This window comes from Pseudoliparis swirei, chromosome 22 (assembly GCF_029220125.1).
Source record: "Pseudoliparis swirei isolate HS2019 ecotype Mariana Trench chromosome 22, NWPU_hadal_v1, whole genome shotgun sequence".
Lineage (NCBI taxonomy): Eukaryota > Metazoa > Chordata > Actinopteri > Perciformes > Liparidae > Pseudoliparis > Pseudoliparis swirei.
In genome coordinates, this window is record NC_079409.1 from 1,582,471 (window position 1) to 1,604,159 (window position 21,689).

At 46.7% G+C, this 21,689-nt stretch overlaps 2 protein-coding genes across 2 annotated transcripts in view; both read right to left on the reverse strand.

Annotated features, from left to right (window-relative positions):
- Positions 1-13,611, reverse strand: part of npr1b (natriuretic peptide receptor 1b) — a 49,127-nt gene extending 35,516 nt beyond the window's left edge. Inside the window, 2 exon segments of the mRNA XM_056406013.1 lie at positions 11,097-11,915; positions 13,360-13,611. Of these exon segments, the coding sequence (XP_056261988.1) occupies positions 11,097-11,865 (769 nt within the window). The 5' untranslated portion in view covers positions 11,866-11,915; positions 13,360-13,611.
- Positions 13,612-14,346: 735 nt separating this feature from the next.
- On the reverse strand, positions 14,347-18,536 carry LOC130213188 (oocyte zinc finger protein XlCOF22-like). Its single transcript, XM_056444654.1, has 4 exons — positions 17,912-18,536; positions 16,512-16,783; positions 16,431-16,450; positions 14,347-16,302 (listed from the first exon to the last, which is right to left on the reverse strand). The coding sequence occupies exons 1-4, from the start codon at positions 18,099-18,101 to the stop codon at positions 15,384-15,386; spliced, it is 1,401 nt and encodes a 466-aa protein (XP_056300629.1). The 5' UTR covers positions 18,102-18,536; the 3' UTR covers positions 14,347-15,383.
- Positions 18,537-21,689: the final 3,153 nt, after the last annotated feature.

Below are 21,689 nucleotides of genomic sequence, written 5' to 3' on the forward strand. Positions count from 1 at the left end.
GCCGTGTCTGCTCTGCAAAGTTCTCACGTTGCTTCTCGTGTGCTCCAGCATTCGTTGACCTTATTAAGTCATGCGTTGAAACACTCATGCAACAGCATGACGTCTGCATGTTCAATTACGTCTGAGACTGAGAAGAATGTGTGGCGAGCTGGAGGTGGACACCGATATGTTCATAACGGTCCTGCAACAATGGCATGTGAGCGTGAGGTAAATGGTTCTCGTGGATGAGGAGGTCTGGAGGACGTGATGCTTCATTTCTCCGTTGCCTGTTGTTCATTCTGAGCGTTCAGGTTACGCAACCATTTCTCGTCTGGTCGTCACAGCGGTTGTTAGCTCGTTAGCTCCAGAGGCTCAAACTAAAAGCCGAGCTCCTCTAGCAACCGAGCTACGAGCCGGCCAGTCGTAAATAATCAGAACCACAGCCTCTGAAACCTCAGACCACAGACGTGTTCAGTCAAATGACGAACGTCTGAAAATGTTGCAAAAGAGAGAAAAATGTAATTATTTGCAACTCAACTCTTTCTGGCCAGAAGGTGGCGCTGCAGGCGACGTCTCCGTAGACGTCTAATGGCCACGTCTTGATCGTTCTATGACGTCAGCTCGTGTTTCATTTTCATGAGACGAAGACCATCAGCGGTCAGCTGACGTCAACGCTGTCCTCACGTAATCGAGGAAGTTTAATCAAACGTTGCCGTTTCCACACGAATGAAATACTTCAAAATAAAAAAATTCAATTAAAACACAGCTATTTTAATTTCGTACGTAGTCACGCTAGCTTCCAGCCTTTATGCTAAGCTAGGCTAACCATGTCCTGACTCCAGCTATGGAGTTAACACAAGGAGCTGAGGGCGGAGTCATCTTGACCTTCTCACTCCTGGAAAAACAAAAAGACTTAAGCGATTTTCCAAAAAACTTTAATTTTAATTTTGTATTTCTTTAAAACAAGATAAATAATTGTAAATAAGTGTAATGAAATAACTGGATTGTGACTACAACTTCACGTCGGTTTAAACCTCTCGGGGAGCACGAGCCGACCCTCCTGGATCCGTCTCCTCCTGGACTCTCAGATTCCAGCGTATTAATCTTTAACTACTGCCAGATGGACGGGAACCGAGCGGCGGAAGAGAAGCCGGGCAGAAGCACGGCCTTGTGGGTAAATCTGTTCAGGATGATCGACCGCCCGCTGCTGGCATGACGACGGCTTCAGGGACGTAGGATTTAAGAAATACTGAGGCAGCCGTGTTTCATTCTTATACTTCCTGTACATCTTATTGGTTGAATCGTCCTTCGTAGGACGGGGAACCGGACCGGACCGGAACATTTTATCCTCCCATCGGATCTTTACAGATACTTATTAAATACAGCCTGTAGAACCTCTGACGGAGAGGATGATGATGAAGACGATGTGATCCCGTGGGGTCTTCACTGGAGTAGCTCACTAGATCACAATCAGAACAGAACCGTGTCACGAAGTCTTTGAGAACAAACAGCACTTCAACAATAATGAACACTAATAATCCTAATAAAGCGCGTTGTGGATCTTTGTGTGAACAATCAACCCTCCGTCTAAAAGCTCGAGCTTTCCCGTCTCTGACCAGTCCATTCTGTCCTCATGTCCAATCACTCCGCAGCTCGTGAGGCGTTCAAGGACCCCTTGGTTCATTTCCGTCCTTCGGGACACAAACGGTTTGATGAATGTTCAATCAGGGCATCGAGAGGTCAGGAGGCTTCTGGCGTCAAACGTCTTCTTTAGTTGAACATCTTCATCGCCGCCTTCACACAAAGAGTCTTCATCAGCGCTTGTTGAGGACGTCGGCCCGGATGACTGAGTGAAAGCTCATCGTTACCGAGGAATGATTCAGAGATCACAGCGTATGGGGCCGTCAATCCATCCATCCACTCATTCATCCACTCATCCATCCATTCATCCATTCATCTATCAATTCATCAATTCATCCATCAAATCATCCATTTATCAATTCATCCATCAATTCATCCATTCATCTATCAAATCATCCATTTATCAATTCATCCATCAATTCATCCATCAATTCATCCATGCATCCATCAATTCATCCATCAATTCATCCATCAATTCATCCATCCATCTATGCATCCACCTATTCATCTATCCATCATCCATTCATAATTTTTCTATAAAATGAGAGGGAGTCGGGAGGAAGTCTGGAGGAAGTCGAGAGGAAGTCTGGAGGAAGTCGAGAGGAAGTCAGAAGGAAGTCGAGAGGAAGTCTGGAGGAAGTCGAGAGGACGTCGGAAGGAAGTCGAGAGGAAGTCGGGAGGGAGTCGGGAGGAAGCCTACAGGAAGTCGAGAGGAAGTCTGGAGGAAGTTGAGAGGAAGTCAAGAGGAAGTCTGGAGAAAGTCGAGAGGAAGTATGAAGGAAGTCTGGAGGAAGTCGAGAGGAAGTCGGAAGGAAGACATTTTGTTTTTCCGGAACTTTCCTCCGCATCAAATTCTGATACCAAAAACGAGTTCCTGGTAGAAATACAGAGTCACGTTCTGATCACTAAACAACAACAGAGTGAATGCAGAGGAATAAACGTTATAATAATAGATTAAGAGACGAGAAACGGGCAAACGTTGTTTTCATGAACTGTTCCTCTCATTCGGGCTTCTCTTCCTCACTGTGACTCAACACATTCATCACTTTATTGATTACTGATTGATTAATATACTCAGAGTGAATGTCTCCCTCTTTGCTCCGCCGACACATCGTAACAAATCAAATCTAAATTCCAATCAAACAGCTGAAAGCTCTTTAAATGAGATGTAAATGTGTCGGCGTGTTCAGCTGGACGCCGTGCGCCCCGGTTCCGACCCGCGGAGCAGAACTCGGGTCGTGAAGCCGTCCACCCGGTCAGGACTCCAGCTGTGTGTGTGGAGGTGTTCCAGACAAACACAGCGGCGCTGATGGAACTCAGTCCGGTTCCCACACGGCTCAGAACCTCCTGACGGGGCATTCATTAACAGAGGTCAGGAACCTGAGGCCTTATATGGGCGTCGGGCCGGCCTATCAGATCGCTAGGTATTTCCTGCCAAACAGTCCCGGGCTAATTTTACCTTGTGGTTTCTGCCGTTTGTCTATTAATCAAACATCGGGACTCGGGCGGCTCGAGGAAACGTCAACAAGTACTTTAGTGCTCTAGGATAAAGGATTCATCACTTCTCCTTGGATCAAGAGGACCAGAGGAACCTTTACTAGGATAAAGGATTCATCACTTCTCCTTGGATCAAGAGGACCAGAGGAACCTTTACTAGGATAAAGGATTCATCACTTCTCCTTGGATCAAGAGGACCAGAGGAACCTTTACTAGGATAAAGGATTCATCACTTCTCCTTGGATCAAGAGGACCAGAGGAACCTTTGCTAGGATAAAGGATTCATCACTTCTCCTTGAATCAAGAGGACTGGAGGAACCTTTACTAGGATAAAGGATTCATCACTTCCCCTTGAATCAAGAGGACTGGAGGAACCTTTACTAGGATAAAGGATTCATCACTTCTCCTTAGATCAAGAGGACCAGAGGAACCTTTACTAGGATAAAGGATTCATCACTTCTCCTTGAATCAAGAGGACCAGAGGAACCTTTACTAGGATACAGGATTCATCACTTCTCCTTGAATCAAGAGGACTGGAGGAACCTTTACTAGGATAAAGGATTCATCACTTCTCCTTAGATCAAGAGGACTGGAGGAACCTTTACTAGGATAAAGGATTCATCACTTCTCCTTAGATCAAGAGGACCAGAGGAACCTTTACGAGGATAAAGGATTCATCACTTCTCCTTGGATCAAGAGGACCAGAGGAACCTTTACTAGGATAAAGGATTCATCACTTCTCCTTGGGTCAAGAGGACTGGAGGAACCTTTACTAGGATAAAGGATTCATCACTTCTCCTTAGATCAAGAGGACCAGAGGAACCTTTACTAGGATAAAGGATTCATCACTTCTCCTTGGGTCAAGAGGACCGGAGGAACCTTTACTAGGACAAAGGATTCATCACTTCTCCTTGGGTCAAGAGGACCAGAGGAACCTTTACTAGGATAAAGGATTCATCACTTCTCCTTGGGTCAAGAGGACCAGAGGAACCTTTACTAGGATAAAGGATTCATCACTTCTCCTTGAATCAAGAGGACTGGAGGAACCTTTACTTTGTTCTGGAGAAACCTCCATCGGTACTCACAGGAACGAGGAGCCTAGTTCTCGAAAGATTGATTGTAGTCCAGAGAAAAATAGATTGTAGTTCTTAGAACAATAGATTGTAGTTCTTAGAACAATAGATTGTAGTTCTTAGAACAATAGATTGTAGTTCTAGAACAATAGCTTGTAGTTCTAGAACAATAGATTGTAGTTCTTAGAACAATAGATTATAGTTCTAGAACAGATTGTAGTTCTAGAACAATAGATTGTAGTTCTTAGAACAATAGATGGTAGTTCTAGAACAATAGATTGTAGTTCTTAGAACAATAGATTGTAGTTCTTAGAACAATAGATTGTAGTTCTTAGAACGATTGATTGTAGTTCTTAGAACAATAGATTGTAGTTCTAGAACAATAGATTGTAGTTCTTAGAACAATAGATTGTAGTTCTAGAAGAATAGATTGTAGTTCTTAGAACAATAGATTGTAGTTCTAGAACAATAGATTGTAGTTCTTAGAACAATAGATTGTAGTTCTAGAACAATAGATTGTAGTTCTTTGAACAATAGATTGTAGTTCTTAGAACCATAGATTGTAGTTCTTAGAACAATAGATTGTAGTTCTTAGAATGATTGATTGTAGTTCTTAGAACGATTGATCCTAGTCCTTGGTAAGATTGATTGTAGTTCTTAGTAAGATGACTTGTAGTCCACTCTGCTTGTGGACTGCAGCTCAGCATCCCGGAGGTCCTTCAACATAAACTCTCCCAGCTCAAGAAAAACCACATCCACAAAGCTGCCCCCCCCCCCCCCCCCAGGGAGGAGAGCCCCCCCCCCCCACGGCTCTCCTCCTCCTCCACTGGTTCTCAAGCGTCTCCTGCCACGCCCACTCCGGAGGAAGATAAATGTTCATGCCCCAACAAAATGGTGTATGAGGACTTTTTAATGAAATAACTTTTTGGACTCATCTGTGCTTTTTAAAATATCAAAATAAAGAACATTAAAATCACTTTGTTAGAACAATGCAAATAAAGTTATATATGAGCAGAAAAGAACAAACATTATTGTGACTGCGTAAACCCGTTGTGCACTGGATGAATGTTCAAGATAAGAACAATGCAACCTGTGACAAACTAAACACAACCAGTTCAAATGTTTGCTAGTTAAGAGTTTCACACGGCATACATTTAAAAACAATAAAGTGCAACCTGTGCAAAACCAAATTGGTGCAGATGTGTGTGTCAAGTTGTATCGTGAAGCTGCTCTCCACGACAACACTTATTAATACGGAATTAACAGGCCACTCAATTCATCCTCAATATTGAGCTCTTATTTTGAAGGGCAACAGCAGGAAAGCCGATCTCACTGAGAGGCTGGAATCAGAGTGTCCCGGCCGCCGCGCGGTGTACCCGGTTAACGGTGTAACCGGTTAACGTTAACGTGAACACGGAGGTACAGGCATGTCAACGTGTTTATTCAGGTCTTAGTTTTATGTCCGTGTACTTTCAGTTTGTGTAATATGTGAAGTTCTCAATAAAAAGTATTTCTGCATTTCCTCATGCGGCCCACCTGTAGTACCACTGCGCCCCACTAGAGGGGAGCGCCCCACCTGTAGTACCACTGCGCCCCACTAGAGGGGAGCGCCCCACCTGTAGTACCACTGCGCCCCACTAGAGGGGAGCGCCCCACCTGTAGTACCACTGCCCCCACTAGAGGGGAGTGCCCCACCTGTAGTACCACTGCGCCCCACTAGAGGGGAGCGCCCCACCTGTAGTACCACTACCCCCCACTAGAGGGGCGCGCCCCACCTGTAGTACCACTGCCCCCCACTAGAGGGGAGCGCCCCACCTGTAGTACCACTGCCCCCCACTAGAGGGGAGCGCCCCACCTGTAGTACCACTACCCCCCACTAGAGGGGAGCGCCCCACCTGTAGTACCACTGCGCCCCACTAGAGGGGAGCGCCCCACCTGTAGTACCACTGCGCCCCACTAGAGGGCCGCGCCCCACCTGTAGTACCACTGCGCCCACTGAGGGCGCCCACCTGTAGTACCACTGCGCCCACTGGGGGATTGCCCCACCTGTAGTACCACTACGCCTCACTAGAGGGCCGCGCCCCGCCTGTAGTACCACTGCGCCCACTAGAGGGCGCCCACCTGTAGTACCACTACCCCCACTGAGGCGCCCCACCTGTAGTACCACTACCCCCACTGAGGGGCGCCCCACCTGTAGTACCACTGCCCCACTGGAGGCCCCACCTGTAGTACCATTCCCCCACTGGGGGCCCACCTGTAGTACCACTGCCCCCACTAGAGGCGCCCCACCTGTAGTACCACTGCGCCCACTGAGGGCGCCCACCTGTAGTACCACTGCTCCCCACTAGAGGCGCCCACCTGTAGTACCACTGCCCCCACTGAGGGAGCGCCCACCTGTAGTACCACTGCCCCCACTAGAGGCGCCCACCTGTAGTACCACTGCCCCCACTAGAGGAGCGCCCACCTGTAGTACCACTGCCCCCACTGAGGGCGCCCACCTGTAGTACCACTGCCCCCACTGAGGGCGCCCCACCTGTAGTACCACTGCCCCCACTAGAGGGCGCCCCACCTGTAGTACCACTGCCCCCACTAGAGGGAGCGCCCACCTGTAGTACCACTGCCCCCACTGAGGGCGCCCACCTGTAGTACCACTGCCCCCACTGAGGGGCGCCCCACCTGTAGTACCACTGCCCCCACTAGAGGGCGCCCACCTGTAGTACCACTACCCCCTGGGAAACCTGTACCACTACCCCCACTGGAGGGCGCCCCACCTGTAGTACCACTGCCCCCACTAGAGGGGCGCCCACCTGTAGTACCACTGCCCCCACTAGAGGGCGCCCACCTGTAGTACCACTGCCCCCACTGAGGGCGCCCACCTGTAGTACCACTGCCCCCACTAGAGGGCGCCCCACCTGTAGTACCACTGCCCCCACTGAGGGAGCGCCCACCTGTAGTACCACTGCCCCCACTAGAGGGCGCGCCCACCTGTAGTACCACTGCCCCCACTGAGGGCGCCCACCTGTAGTACCACTGCCCCCACTGAGGGCGCCCACCTGTAGTACCACTGCCCCCACTAGAGGGGCGCCCCACCTGTAGTACCACTGCCCCCACTAGAGGGAGCCCCACCTGTAGTACCACTGCCCCCACTGAGGGCGCCCCACCTGTAGTACCACTGCCCCCACTGAGGGAGCGCCCCACCTGTAGTACCACTGCCCCCCACTAGAGGGGAGCTCCTACCTGTAATACCACTGCCCCCCACTAGAGGGGAGCTCCCACCTGTAGTACCACTGCCCCCACTGAGGGCGCCCACCTGTAGTACCACTGCCCCCACTAGAGGGAGCGCCCCCTGTAGTACCACTGCCCCCACTAGAGGGCGCCCACCTGTAGTACCACTGCGCCCCACTAGAGGGGAGCGCCCCACCTGTAGTACCACTACGCCCCACTAGAGGGGAGCGCCCCACCTGTAGTACCACTACCCCCACTAGAGGGGAGCGCCCCACCTGTAGTACCACTACCCCCACTAGAGGGGAGCGCCCCACCTGTAGTACCACTACCCCCCACTAGAGGGGAGCGCCCCACCTGTAGTACCACTACGCCCCACTAGAGGGGCGCCCACCTGTAGTACCACTACGCCCCACTAGAGGGAAGCGCCCCACCTGTAGTACCACTGCGCCCCACTAGAGGGCCGCGCCCCACCTGTAGTACCACTACCCGCACTGAGGGCGCCCCACCTGTAGTACCACTACCCCCACTAGAGGGCGCCCACCTGTAGTACCACTGCCCCCACTAGAGGGCGCCCACCTGTAGTACCACTGCGCCCCACTAGAGGGCCGCGCCCCACCTGTAGTACCACTGCCCCCACTAGAGGGGAGCGCCCCACCTGTAGTACCACTCGCCCACTGAGGGGCGCCCCACCTGTAGTACCACTGCGCCCCACTAGAGGGACGCCCCACCTGTAGTACCACTGCCCCACTGAGGAGCGCCCACCTGTAGTACCACTCGCCCCACTAGAGGGGAGCGCCCCACCTGTAGTACCACTGCGCCCCACTAGAGGAGCGCCCACCTGTAGTACCACCGCCCCACTGAGGCCCGCCCACCTGTAGTACCACTGCCCCACTAGAGGCGCCCACCTGTAGTACCACTGCGCCACTATGAGGTTTTCAGCAGCAAAAGGTTTGAGTGCAGTAAATGTTTAAAAAATAAATAACGCTAAAGATTAAAAAACAGTTAAAAACCCCAAACCCCCAAAACCAGTGAAACTGAAATGTGTAACTGGTGACATGATGGTCGGTGTGTTCATGAATACTGCTGCCGCCTCCGGGGACTCGTGGGACTGAGGTAAAGACAGGAAATGGTTTCAGTATTCGTCTAAATAAAAACATAAAGACAGAAAAACATGAAGACATCAGAACATCTGGATCCCCTCCAGCTCCTGATGCCTTATAGTAGCTCCACATGTGGTACTGTGGTACTGTGGTACTGTGGTACTGTTGTACTGTGGTACTGTGGTACTGTGGTACTGTTGTCGGTTATTTTTGAAACGATTTGAAAACATTTTGAAATTTTTTGGAAAATATTGGCATGGTTTTGAATAAATGTGAAAAATTGAGAAAAATGTTGAATGTTTTTTAACATTTTGAAAACAAGTTGGAACAGTTTTGAAAAATCTTATAAAAATTATAAAAAATTCTGAAAAATCGTGAAAATGTTAGAGACATTTTAAATGTCAGCTGGGATCGGCTCCAGCACCCCGCGACCCTAATGAGGATAAGCGGTATTGATAATGGATGGATGGATGGATGGATAAACGGTTTGAAAACATCTTGAAACATTTTGGAAAATCTTGAAAAAAATTTTAACAGTTTGAATTGTTGGGGCCAATTTTAGAACATCTTTGAAACATTGAAATTTTGTTTGAAATAGTTATATATTATATATATACACATGTGTGTGTGTGTGCAAAACAAACCTCTAACCGTGCTGCTAATGTGCCGCATCATTCGGTGATGCCCCCCCCCCCCCCCCCCCCCCGAGCGTCTGGTCCAGGACGCATCGATCAGGATCAGATTTCTGCTGATGAGACGAACAGAAACCAGGAAAGAGCTCCGAATGTCTGAGAGTGTGTGTGTGTGTGTGTGTGTGTGTGTGTGTGTGTGCGTGTGCGTGTGTGCGTGTGTGTGCGTGTGTGTGTGCGTGTGTGTGCGTGTGCGTGTGTGCGTGTGTGTGTGTAGATAAAGAGCTTTATTACACTACATGTCCTCATAGAGATAGAGAGTTTCTCGTGGAGGTTTCAGATGTTTCAGGAACTGAAGAAACTTTTTATTTTATTTATTAAAGATTTTATCTTCACGTCACATTCAAGAACAACAAGTCTGTTTATGCTGCTTTCATATGAGGAGGAGGAGGAGAAGAAGAAGAAGAGTACATACAAGTACATACAAGTATATACTTGTATGTACAAGTATATACTTGTATGTACGTGTGTATATACATGTATATACAAGTATATACTTGTATGTACTTGTATACCTGCTGGTGGAGGCGTGTCTCCTGTAACCATAAAGCTCGGAGTTCAGGGGGATTTAATGTGATGCCTTCAGGCGCCGCAGGAGAAAGCCGCGTTCACCCAGTCATCAGCATCACAGTGATTATCTGACCATTGACCCCTCGTCTGCAGTGAACACACACACATATATATATGGGCGTTTCCCAGCATGCACTGGGCCTTGACAGCGGTTCTGAAAAAGGCTCCGTTGCCCTATCGGACCTCCCGTCTACCCAGCATGCATTGCGGCGGCGATCACCAATAACACGAGTCCTGAATCTGTGCGTGTCGCGCAGTGAAGTAGCTCACGCTCTTCTTCTGTGGTGTGTGACCGCCTTCTACCGTCTTCTTCTTTCTTCTTCTACCGTCTTCTACCTTCTTCATTCTTCTTCTATCGTCTTCTACCGTCGTTTACCAACTTCTTTCTTCTTCTACCGTCGTCTACCAACTTCTACCAACTTCTTTCTTCTTCTACCAACTTCTACCAACTTCTACCGTCGTCTACCAACTTCTACCAACTTCTTTCTTCTTCTACCAACTTCTACCAACTTCTTTCTTCTTCTACCGTCTTCTACCAACTTCTTTCTTCTTCTACCGTCGTCTACCAACTTCTACCATCTTCTACCAACTTCTACCAACTTCTATCGTCTTCTACCTTCTTCATTCTTCTTCTACCGTCTTCTTTCGTCTTCTACCGTCATTTACCAACTTCTACCTACAGTCTTCTTTTGTCGTCTACCGTCTTCTACCAACTTCTTCCAACTTCTACCGTCTCCTACCGTCTTCTACCATCTTCTACCAACTTCTACCAACTTCTACCGTCTTCTACCGTCTTCTACCAACTTCTACCAACTTCTACCAACTTCTACCGTCTTCTACCAACTTCTACCAACTTCTACCGTCTTCTACCAACTTCTACCGTCTTCTACCAACTTCTACCAACTTCTACCGTCTTCTACCGTCTTCTACCAACTTCTACCAACTTCTACCAAAATCTACCAACTTCTACCGTCTTCGACCAACTTCTACCGTCTTCTACCAACTTCTACCAACTTCTACTGTCTTCTACCGTCTTCTACCAACTTCTACCAACTTCTACCGTCTTCTACCAACTTCTACCAACTTCTACCGTCTTCTACCATCTTCTACCAACTTCTACCAACTTCTACCGTCTTCTACCAACTTCTACCAACTTCTACCGTCTTCTACCAACTTCTACCAACTTCTACCGTCGTCTACCAACTTCTACCTACCGTCTTCTACCATCGTCTTTCTTCTTCTACCGTCTTCTTTCGTCTTCTTTCGTCTTCTACCGTCAAGATCAAACAAAACTGTCAACAAAACCAGAAGCAGCGACTCACCTCGGGCGTTGCTCTGCATGTCGGACAGGATGTGCGAGTAGTTGAGCGGCGGCTTGTTCTCGTCGAACACGCTGTCCACGGTGGTGATGTTGCCGCTCTTCAGCTCGTTGAACAGACCCTCCACGGCGAAGTAGCACGGCCGGTCGTCCAGCTTGTTGTCGCTGAACATCAGCATGGCGTGGTCCCGCCAGCCGAAGTGCTCGCAGATGCGCAGCGCGAAGCGCCCCAGCTTCTTGTGGGTGGGGCCGGTGTTGGTGATGGACGGGTAGATGGCGCCGTCGAAGGCGACGGCCGACGCGCCCGCCGTGACCATGGGCACGTCCCAGTGCGTGGTGAAGAGGCCCACGGGCGACGAGGTGTAGGAGCAGCCGGGCCCGATGAAGGCCCACGGGTCGTAGGCCAGCTTCAGGTCCACCGCCATGAGCGGCGCGATGGACTCGGAGCAGATGCCGGCCTTGTCCTCGCTGTTCTTGAAGACGTAGACGAGGTGGCGGCCGGGCAGCAGGGCGGGGTCGGCGTTGACGACATCCACGGCGCGCCGCAGGGCGGGGCCGATGCGTGGCCACGCCCACGGGTACTTCGTGTTGCTGCGCGGGAGGATGACGGCCAACGTGATGTTCGGGAGCGCCCTCTGGGTTTGGCGCCTCGAGGCGACCCCGCCGCCGCCGTGGGGGAGGGGCCGGTCCGCCGCCGCGGAACACGGGTCCAGCAGGACCAGCAAGACCAGCAAGACCAGCAGGAGAGCTGCGCCCCCCCTCCGGAGGGCCATCCCCCCGCACAGCACTTCCACCGCCGGCTGAATAATTTACACCCCGTTAGCTGTAGAGACACACACACACACACACACACATACACACGCGCACACACACACATACATACACACACACAAGCACACACACACACACACATAAGCACACACACACACGCGCGCACACACACATACATAAGCACACGCGCACACACATACACACGCGCACACACACACATACATAAGCACACGCGCACACACACGCGCACACACACGCACACACATTCTTATAATAACAATAGTCATAAACCGCGGTCACGGTCCTGAGTGGCCTCTCAGCACTCAGAAGGTGATGAGATATTTATATATATATATATATATATTTAGGTATATATAAATACATATATTTATGTATATATAAATGCATATATGTATATATATAAATATAAAGAAATATTTAGATATAAAACTTTGTATCTATATTTATAATAATAATAATAATCATTTATTTTATATAGCGCTTCTCAAGTGAATAGTTTTATATATATATATATATATATATATATTAACGCTATTAGAGCTGCACACTTACAAGTACATTTAGAAGTACATTTAAAAGTACTACTTAAAGTACCACTTCTATTTACTCTGATGGCTGATAGTTACACATAAAGATTTATTTTAACATCCTGCAGTGAGTCACATCTTTATTTATTTATTTTTTGAAATACTGCTGCAACAATAACTCGTGAATTATTGAACGTTTTGAGCCGATCAATTCTGGACTTTTGAGGACAATTTTTGTACAATATTCATTTCTTTTGACATAAATACTATTTATTATATGCATATTATATATATATATATATTGGACTTTTTACAGTTAGGAAATTTTAATATACTGAAGTACATTTTTAAGAACTTCTGATCGTATTAAAGTTTGAAAACGTGTCTTATTGTATTCATCGTCACATTATGGTAATCAAACACTAAATCAATAGAGATTATATTATATATATATATATTATACATCTTTGTATGTTGATTACAGAAACCTCTTATATAGTATATTTTTATAGTTGTTAGAAGTGAACAATGTGTTTCTTTGTCATTGTTAATTGTTTCGCTAACTTTTATAATATTTAAATCCAGAACAATATTAAAACCTTCCGGCCCGCCGCGGCACTAACGACACTCCATACCGCATCGATCCTCCGGACGGCAACTCGCAAGGGTCAAACCTCTCGTATGTGGAAATCAATACATGCCATGAAAACGATTTTACTAGTTTAGGGGGGGGGGGGGGGGGGTGTTAGCTTCTTGTTAGATACAACAGCGAAGTCCGGGGTTATTTTTTATTTTTCCCTATGTTGTTTATATATATATATATGTATATATATTATTTTATAGTACAAAAAAATAATACTAAAATATAAATAACACAAAAAATATATATATATTTTAAAAGTTTTTTAAAGTTTCAAAAAAATGAATGAAAACATTCATAACTCAAACCTCCAGCGTTGTGTAACTCACGTCGGCCGTCCGGTGGCGTCCCGCGCGGCTCAGACCAGGTGACCTCCCGGGGACGCGGACCCGGTCCTCATGGTCCAGACCGGAGAGGCGCGCGACACCAAATCCGGTTCAGAGCGGATCCGGAAGGTAAGAAAGCTGCTTTCTGCTCAAACAGGTGAAGATTACACAACGTTAAGATCTATAATCCAACACGCAGGTGAGGAGTCCTGAGTGCTGCGGCTGCTGCTGGAGGAGGAGGAGGACTGGTTTGACTGGGCGGAGAGAGGAGAGAAGAGAGGAGGAGGGAGGAGGGAGATGGGAAGAGGGGAGGAGAGAGGAGGGAAGAGGAGGGAACAATTGACCGGGATGTATGGAAGAAAAGGAAAGAAGATAGGAAGTATTTCCAGTCGATATATATATATATATATATATTTAAAAATATATATATATATTAGATATATGGATAAAATATATATATTTAGGATGAAACTATTTTATTATATTTTCATTTTGTTACGCATTCTATTTGTTCAATTTAAATGTGTTACTATTATTGTGAAGTATTTATGATAATGACATTTTAATCTCATCTACCTTTAAAGTTCATTATTTAATATGAATTTAATTAAAACATTAATTTAATTTAAACATAATATAAACATAAATAGTATTCATTTAATTTATTATTTAATTTATTTTGACGCAATTTGTGATGCATTTTTCTCCCATTACAAATTATATTAAGTTTATTTTTATTATCATTATAATTGAAGTCATTATCAATATTTTATTAAACTATAAATATTAGATATTTTAACATTGTCATTTTCAATATATTTATCATTATTTAAACCGTGTTCCTGTTATTATTGTTGTTGTTTCCATCTAATATACCAGTGTTTCATACCAGACAGCTGGTTATCTTCCATCAGAGGTCAAAGGTCACGTGGTTCCCTCCATATCAATAAAAATGACAACAACACACAATTAAAGAAAGCTGTTTAAATGAAAAAACAAAAGTATCACAATAACTGTATTGATCAGTCAACAGATCAACAATAATCACAAAGAAAGCTGATCAATAACACAGAAAAGACTCTGGGGCCATCTGGTGGACAGTAAGGGAACTACACACACAAACACTCTTTAATCACTCAGAACCTCCAGTGAGAGTGCACGTTGCATCCTCTAACATTCACAAACTATCTTGTGCGATTTGAACTCTAGGGGGCGCTACAGTAATGTTGCCGTTATACATTTACTGTGTCTATAACATAGCATTAAAAAAATAGGCGTATATACATAAACATATATACAGACACATATACACATATTTATATATAAACATATACTACTACTTTGACGCGTTCAATTAGATGCTGCACGGTGTCTCTAAGCCAATCAGAGGTCTCTGCTCGGCGGTCAGTTGCCGAGCGGGATGCGGATGGGGAAATTGTTCCTCTGCCTCTTACTTCTCGGTTTGGTGACTGAAGCCGTGTCAGAGTTAGAGTCTCAACATCGAGGTTCAGGCGGCTCGTCGGCGGGTCGCCGTCCGTCCAGCGTGTGTCGAACTGACGGAAACTAACAGCTGAGTCAACGGGTACGGAGTCCAAATAAAGAGAGAGAGCAGCATGCGCCCATGTTCTGAATGTTGTTGTGTTAGACACAGTGAATGTAACATACCCGATGACGAGTCCACAGGGCGGGTAAAGTTAAACTGATCAAACACGGGACTCTCTGGCCGGATAGAAGCCTCTTCCTGGAGGTCACCTCGTAGTGGTTTAGGGTTTTTGTGAGTTTCTCCTGCTAAGGATCGGGGACCGTGACCACGCTCGGTCAGCCCAGTGGGCAGCGGTCAGCATGAGTCAGGACCTCGGGGCCGAGGCCGTGGTTCTCCGACGAAGATCGGTGCATAGAGTCCTGTCTATCGAAGTGAGTCACTGCCCCAAGAGAGGGAGGTCCAGTATCCCAAGGTCTTGTTGACAAGTGAGGGAGTGGAACTAATGTCAACCTTACCAGAACCACTAGAGGGAGTTCTCTCCTGTGTGACGCCTCATGTGAACCTTCAGACTGGACTCGCATCTAAAGCGTTTAGCACAGCGGGAGCAGCTGAAGGGTTTCTCTCCTGTGTGACGCCTCATGTGAACCTGCAGACTGGCCTTGCGGTTGAAGGTTTTATCACAACGTGAGCAGCTGAAGGGTTTCTCTCCTGAGTGACACCTCAAGTGAACCGTTACATCTCCCCTCTGTGTAAAAGATGTTTTACAGACTGAGCAGCTGAACGGTTTCTCTCTTGTGTGAGTTAACATGTGTCTATTCACATGTGACTTGCACCTAAAACGTTTCCCACAGACGGAGCAGCCGACAGGTTTCTCTCCAGTGTGAGTCATCATGTGTCTATTCAAAGTTCCCTTGTCGCGAAAACTTTTCTCACAAACAGAGCAGCTTAATGGTTTCTCTCCTGTGTGAGACTTCATGTGTCTCTTCAGAAGTGACTTGAGGCGAAATCTTTTCCCACAAACAGAGCAGCTTAATGGTTTCTCTCCAGAACTACATTTGGAATCACTGACATAAACGTCATCATTATTCAGAGAGTTCAAACCTGACTGAGGTTCTCTGGTCTCCTTCCAATCAACAGAGTCATCAGGATCTGGTTCAGAAGAGTCTCCAGTCTTCCCATCAGGATCTGGATCAGAGTTCCTGGCTGGTTCTGGTCCTCCACAATCCTCTCCATCTGCTTCTGTTTCCATCTGTTCAGTTGGTCTTTGATGAAGCTGAGAGGACTGATCTTCCTCTTCATCATCTTCACTCTCCAAAGTTAATGAGAATGTGAGACCAGACTCCTCCAGACCTTGAAGCTGGTCTCCCTCGTGACTGAGTTCTTCCTGTTCCTCTTTAACGTAAGGGGGCTCTGGGTCCTCTTGGTCCTCTTTAACGTGGGGGGGCTCTGGGTCCTCTTTAACGTAGGGGGGCTCTGGGTGCTCCTGGTCCTCTTTAACGTAGGGGGGCTCTGGGTGCTCCTGGTCCTCTTTAACGTAGGGGGGCTCTGGGTCCTCCTGTTCCTCTTTAACGTAGGGGGGCTCCTGGTCCTCTTTAACGTAAGGGGGCTCTGGGTCCTCCTGGTCCTCTTTAACGTAGGGGGGCTCTGGGTCCTCCTGTTCCTCTTTAACGTGGGGGGGCTCTGGGTCCTCTTTAACGTAGGGGGGCTCTGGGTCCTCCTGGTCCTCTTTAACGTGGGGGGGCTCTGGGTCCTCCTGGTCCTCTTTAAAGTGGGGGGGCTCTGGGTCCTCCTGGTCCTCTTTAACGTAGGGGGGCTCTGGGTCCTCCTGGTCCTCTTTAATGTGGGGGGGCTCTGGGTCCAGACTGGAGCTCCAGACCTGCTGCTCAGGGGGAACCTCTTGTTGGACCAGCAGCTGCTGGACGTCTGTGGAGAATAATAAAACACATTCATACGTCTTATGAATCTCATATTAAACTCTTTAATATTCAAGAGGTCTAAAAAGTCCTTTTATTTAAAAACAACAATATAATAACGCCTTGGACTGCAGAAGAGGAGGGGTCCAGATAACGTCAAGTATAGTGAGGTGAAAAGTCCCCATTCTGCTCCCCTTTCATCCTCAAAGCCTTTAGATCATCCGTGAAGAAGATGGAAGTCGATCTGAAGAGTTTTGTGGGAGAAATCGTTAAATGTATAACGGCAACAACAAAAATTCAAGCAAAAAACGCCCAAATCGCACAAATTATTGTAGCGCCCCCTACTGTTCTAATCGCACCAGATTTGTTGTGCAGGTTACAGGCTGCAATGTGCGCACATATACTTCAAGTTGAGTGATTTGTCTCAGTGTTGAAGTTATGAGCATTGGAAAACAAGACACGCCCCTAAGAGGTTCATTGGTCCATATAATCTGAACACAATGAGATTTATAAAACATTTGATACATAGTAGGTTATAAAGCTTCATTCACGATACACATAAAGTTTGGTATGAATCGGACCCAGCGTGGAGGACAAGTAGAAAATAATGCATTTTACACACAATTCTAAATGGCGGAAAATCTAAGTAGGCGGAGCTTAGGGCTCCGAGAGGCTTTTTTGTGGAGCAGCTCAGTGGAAATCTGTGAAGAATTACAAGTCGATCGGACATTCTGGGTGAGGGGCGTCGCCAGGCAAATTTTGGGGGCGCTAGAAACCCTAATCTGACGTCTATTTTCACCAAGACTGACACTTTTGGTGAGTTTTGGGGTATTTTAAGTACCTTCAACATGTGAAGATGTACAGTAAACAGTACAATATGTACCTCTGTGTACTATACTAAAAGTACAATATGTACCTATGAGATGTAATACGGTAAAAAGTTCATCTGAACATTTGTAATGTAAACATTATGTACCACTGAGATGTACAGTAAAAAGTACATGATGTACCTCTGAGGTGTATCTAGTGAAACGCATGAACGTGTTTAAGTACCTGTAACTCTACCTCAGTCCATGATGTGAACACTTCCTCCAGAACTGGCTCCATCAGGTTAACGTGAGAAACAAAGAGAACCCACCTGCTCGTTGGACCCGGACTTCCGGGTGGAACCCGGCGTGCAGCAGCTTCCGGTGCCGCTCGTTCTCCTGTGAACGACACAGTTCCTCCTCGAACTCTGCGAGCGTTGCTTCAAACAGCCCGCAGATCTCCTGCGCAGCCGCAGTGAGTCGCTGGTTGACGAAACGTCTCAGCGTTTGGGCTTTAGACATGTTCACGAGCTCAGAAACGTTTCCTCAGACAGCTCCGGGAACACGCGCCGCTCACTCGGCTCCGCTCGGTGTCGCTCGGCTCCACTCGGCTCCGAGTAGCTCCTGCTGGCTCGCTGACGTCATGAGCTCCGCAGGACACGAGGAGACAATCCGGACAACACGCCGTTTCGTCTCTATGAAGAGTCACGTGACTCGCGTTCCGTCTCCGTCTTCTTCCTGTTGCCACTTCGTGAGTCTGACTTCAACAAGTTAGTCCACACATCCGGGTTCTGGTGGGTCTTTCCGGTTGTATCTGAAGAACTGTGTCGGACTCACGCGGGGGAACCAGTTTATGGCGGGAAACTCCAGCAGACTGCGCATGTCTTTGGTGGACGGTTTCCGGTACGACTTCTTCTTCGATGGTTTTACGGCAGGTGGCAGCCACGACGTTGCATGACTGCCACCTTCAGGATGCATTCTCCCCCCCAGTCCCTTCTTCTTCTTCTTCTTCTTCTTCTTCTGGCAATATGGCGGATGGCATCGAACACAATGCGCATTACCGCCACCTACTGGAGTGGAGAGTACCAGTTAACTATCCCGTAAAAACAAAATAATAAATTAATTAAAAATATATATATATATAATTGTATTATTTTATATAATATCATTTCATATAAATAAATGATACCCTTCCACTGAATCCTGTTTCAATCAAATAGTGCAGTACCTTTCCAGCCCTCAAGGTTAATGTGCATATACATATATACACACATATAAACTTATATGTGTGTGTGTGGTCTGCTCCCCGTAATGAATCCATTTGTAATGTAATTAAATGTAATGAAAAGGTGTGTGTGTCTCTGTCTGTGTGTCTGTGTGTCTGTGTCTATCTGTGTGTGTGTGTGTGTCTGTGTGTGTGTGTGTCTCTGTCTGTGTGTGTGTGTCTGTGTGTGTCTGTCTGTCTGTGTGGACTAACATGACGTGTGGAGTTCCACAAGGTTCAATCCTTGGGCCTCTTCTATTCAACCTCTACATGCTCCCCTTAGGCAGAATTATGCAAAATAACAAAATCGCTTACCATAATTATGCGGACGACACTCAACTATACATAGCTCTCTCACCAAGTGACTATGCTCCCATAGACTTACTGCGTCAGTGCACAGACCAAATCAATGATTGGATGTGCCAAAATTTCCTCCAACTAAATGAAAATAAAACCGAGATAATTGTGGTTGGTGCTAAAGAAGAAAGGCTGAAAGTTTGTGCTCATCTGGACTCCCTTTCTTTAAAGTCGAAAAATCAAGTCAAAAATTTAGGTGTTATAATTGATTCGGATCTGAATTTTAATACCCACATCAAATCAATAACAAAATCAGCCTATTACCATCTAAAAATATAGCAAGAATTAGAGGATTTATGTCCAAACAAGATTTAGAAAAACTAATTCACGCCTTCATCTCCAGTAGGTTAGACTATTGTAATAGTCTTTTTTCAGGTCTCCAAAAAAGCACTTCGACAGCTACAACTTATTCAGAATGCCGCTGCCAGAGTCCTAACAAAGACTAAGAAAGTTGAACACATTACACCAATTCTCAGGTCTCTGCATTGGCTACCAGTACGTCAGAGAATCGACTTCAAAATACTGCTGCTCGTTTATAAATCTCTAAATGGTGTAGGTCCAAAATATATCTCTGACTTGCTTCCACCTTATGAACCCTCTAGGCCTCTTAGGTCATCTGGGGCCGGTCTGCTAACTGTTCCCAGAGTTAAAACAAAACATGGTGAAGCAGCATTCAGTTATTATGCCACACACAGTTGGAACAAACTTCCGGAAGAGCTTAGATCTGCACCAACTCTTACTACTTTCAAAAACAGGCTAAAAACGTTTATGTTCTCCATTGCCTTAAATTGAATCTTGTATTAATCCTGAAATAATAAGACAACGACAGAAGGAATGATTCTTTGCACTTAGATTTTTATTTTTCTTTTTTCTTTTATTAATCTTCTTTTATGCTTTTATGCCTTTTTAAATTGTTTCTTTGATGCACTTTGTATTCCTCTTTTTTATTTCTTATTCTTGATCTATTTTTTGTAAAGCACTTTGAATTGCATTCATGTATGAAATGTGCTATATAAATAAACTTGCCTTGCCTTGCCTTGTGTGTGTCTGTGTGTGTGTGTGTGTGTGTGTGTCTCTCTGTGTGTGTGTGTCTGTGTGTGTGTCTGTGTGTGTGTGTGTGTGTGTGTGTGTGTGTGTGTGTGTGTGTGTCTGTGTGTGTGTCTGTGTGTGTGTGTGTCTCTGTCTGTGTGTGTGTGTGTGTGTCTGTGTGTGTCTGTGTGTCTGTCTGTGTGTCTGTGTGTGTGTGTGTCTCTGTCTGTGTGTCTGTGTGTGTCTGTGTGTCTGTCTGTGTGTGTGTGTCTGTGTGTGTGTCTGTGTGTGTGTGTCTCTGTCTGTGTGTGTGTGTGTCTCTGTCTGTGTGTGTATGTGTGTCTGTCTGTGTGTGTGTGTGTGTCTGTGTGTGTGTGTGTCTGTGTGTCTGTGTGTGTGTGTCTCTGTCTGTGTGTTGTCTGTGTGTGTGTCTGTCTGTGTGTGTGTCTGTGTGTGTCTGTCTGTGTGTGTGTGTCTGTGTGTGTGTGTGTCTCTGTCTGTGTGTGTCTGTGTGTGTCTGTGTGTGTGTGTGTGTCTGTTGTGTCTCGTCAATTGTGTTATGTTTTAGGTTAAAGTCCTGTTTTCCATGTCTGCTTTTATTTTGTAGTAACTGTCCTCTCTCATTTCAGAAACTTTATTTCCTGCCCCGGTGTTTCCTCGTTAGTGTGATTGTCTGCTCCACCCCTGATTGTGTCCACCTGTTCCCCGTTTCCTCAGGTATTTAAGCCGGTGTCTACCTGTGTCTTGTGTCAGATCCTCTTGTCTCTTGTCTCGTCATGATCGTTCTTTATAGTGTAGTTTTTTGTCCTAGTTTGCTTTTCCAACATAGTTGTGATTTTGTTTTGTACTTTGTTCTAAGTCATTTTCCAGCATAGCTGTGATTTTCTGTTTTTCTTATGAACCCTTTTTGATACCCCTGAACTTTGGAGTCGTGCTCTGGGGTCTTGCTTCTTGAGTCGTGACAGTACGATCTGACCATTATGGACCCAGCCGATTCTGAGGTATTCAGAGATGCCTTGAAGAGACAAGGCACCCACCTGCATCAACACGAGGAGCAGCTGTCAGCGATTAATCAGGGAATCAGCCACCTACACAATCAACAGGGAGATTTCCAGGCCTCGGTCTCTCAGCAAGTTGGCCTCCTTTCTGAGCAGATGCACCAGATGCTGACCCAGCTGAGAGCTGCCCCACAGACCTCACCGGTGCCCGTGATCCCCAGACCGGGCCAGGCAGACCCTCACCTCCTGGCTCCGACCCGCCTGGCTGACCCAGAAAGATTTTCGGGCGACTCCGGAGATTGTAGACCATTCTTGGTTCAATGCGGCCTGCACTACAGCCACCAACCTGCCTCATTTCCCACCGAACGATCCAAGGTGGCCTTCATGATCTCCCACTTGACGGGCCGAGCGGCGGCATGGGCCACGGCTGAGTGGGACAGAGACTCTAATGTGTGTGATTCC

Bases quoted from the DNA above. Each gene is read 5' to 3' on its own strand.
- LOC130213188 (XM_056444654.1), bottom strand. From the start codon at position 18,101: ATGTCTAAAGCCCAAACGCTGAGACGTTTCGTCAACCAGCGACTCACT. The intron at 16,784-17,911 runs GTGGGTTCTCTT...TATTCTCCACAG, and splicing joins AGTCCGGGTCCAACGAGCAG to ACGTCCAGCAGCTGCTGGTC. The intron at 16,451-16,511 runs GACCCAGAGCCC...CTTACGTTAAAG, and splicing joins ACGTTAAAGAGGAACAGGAG to AGGACCAGGAGCCCCCCTAC.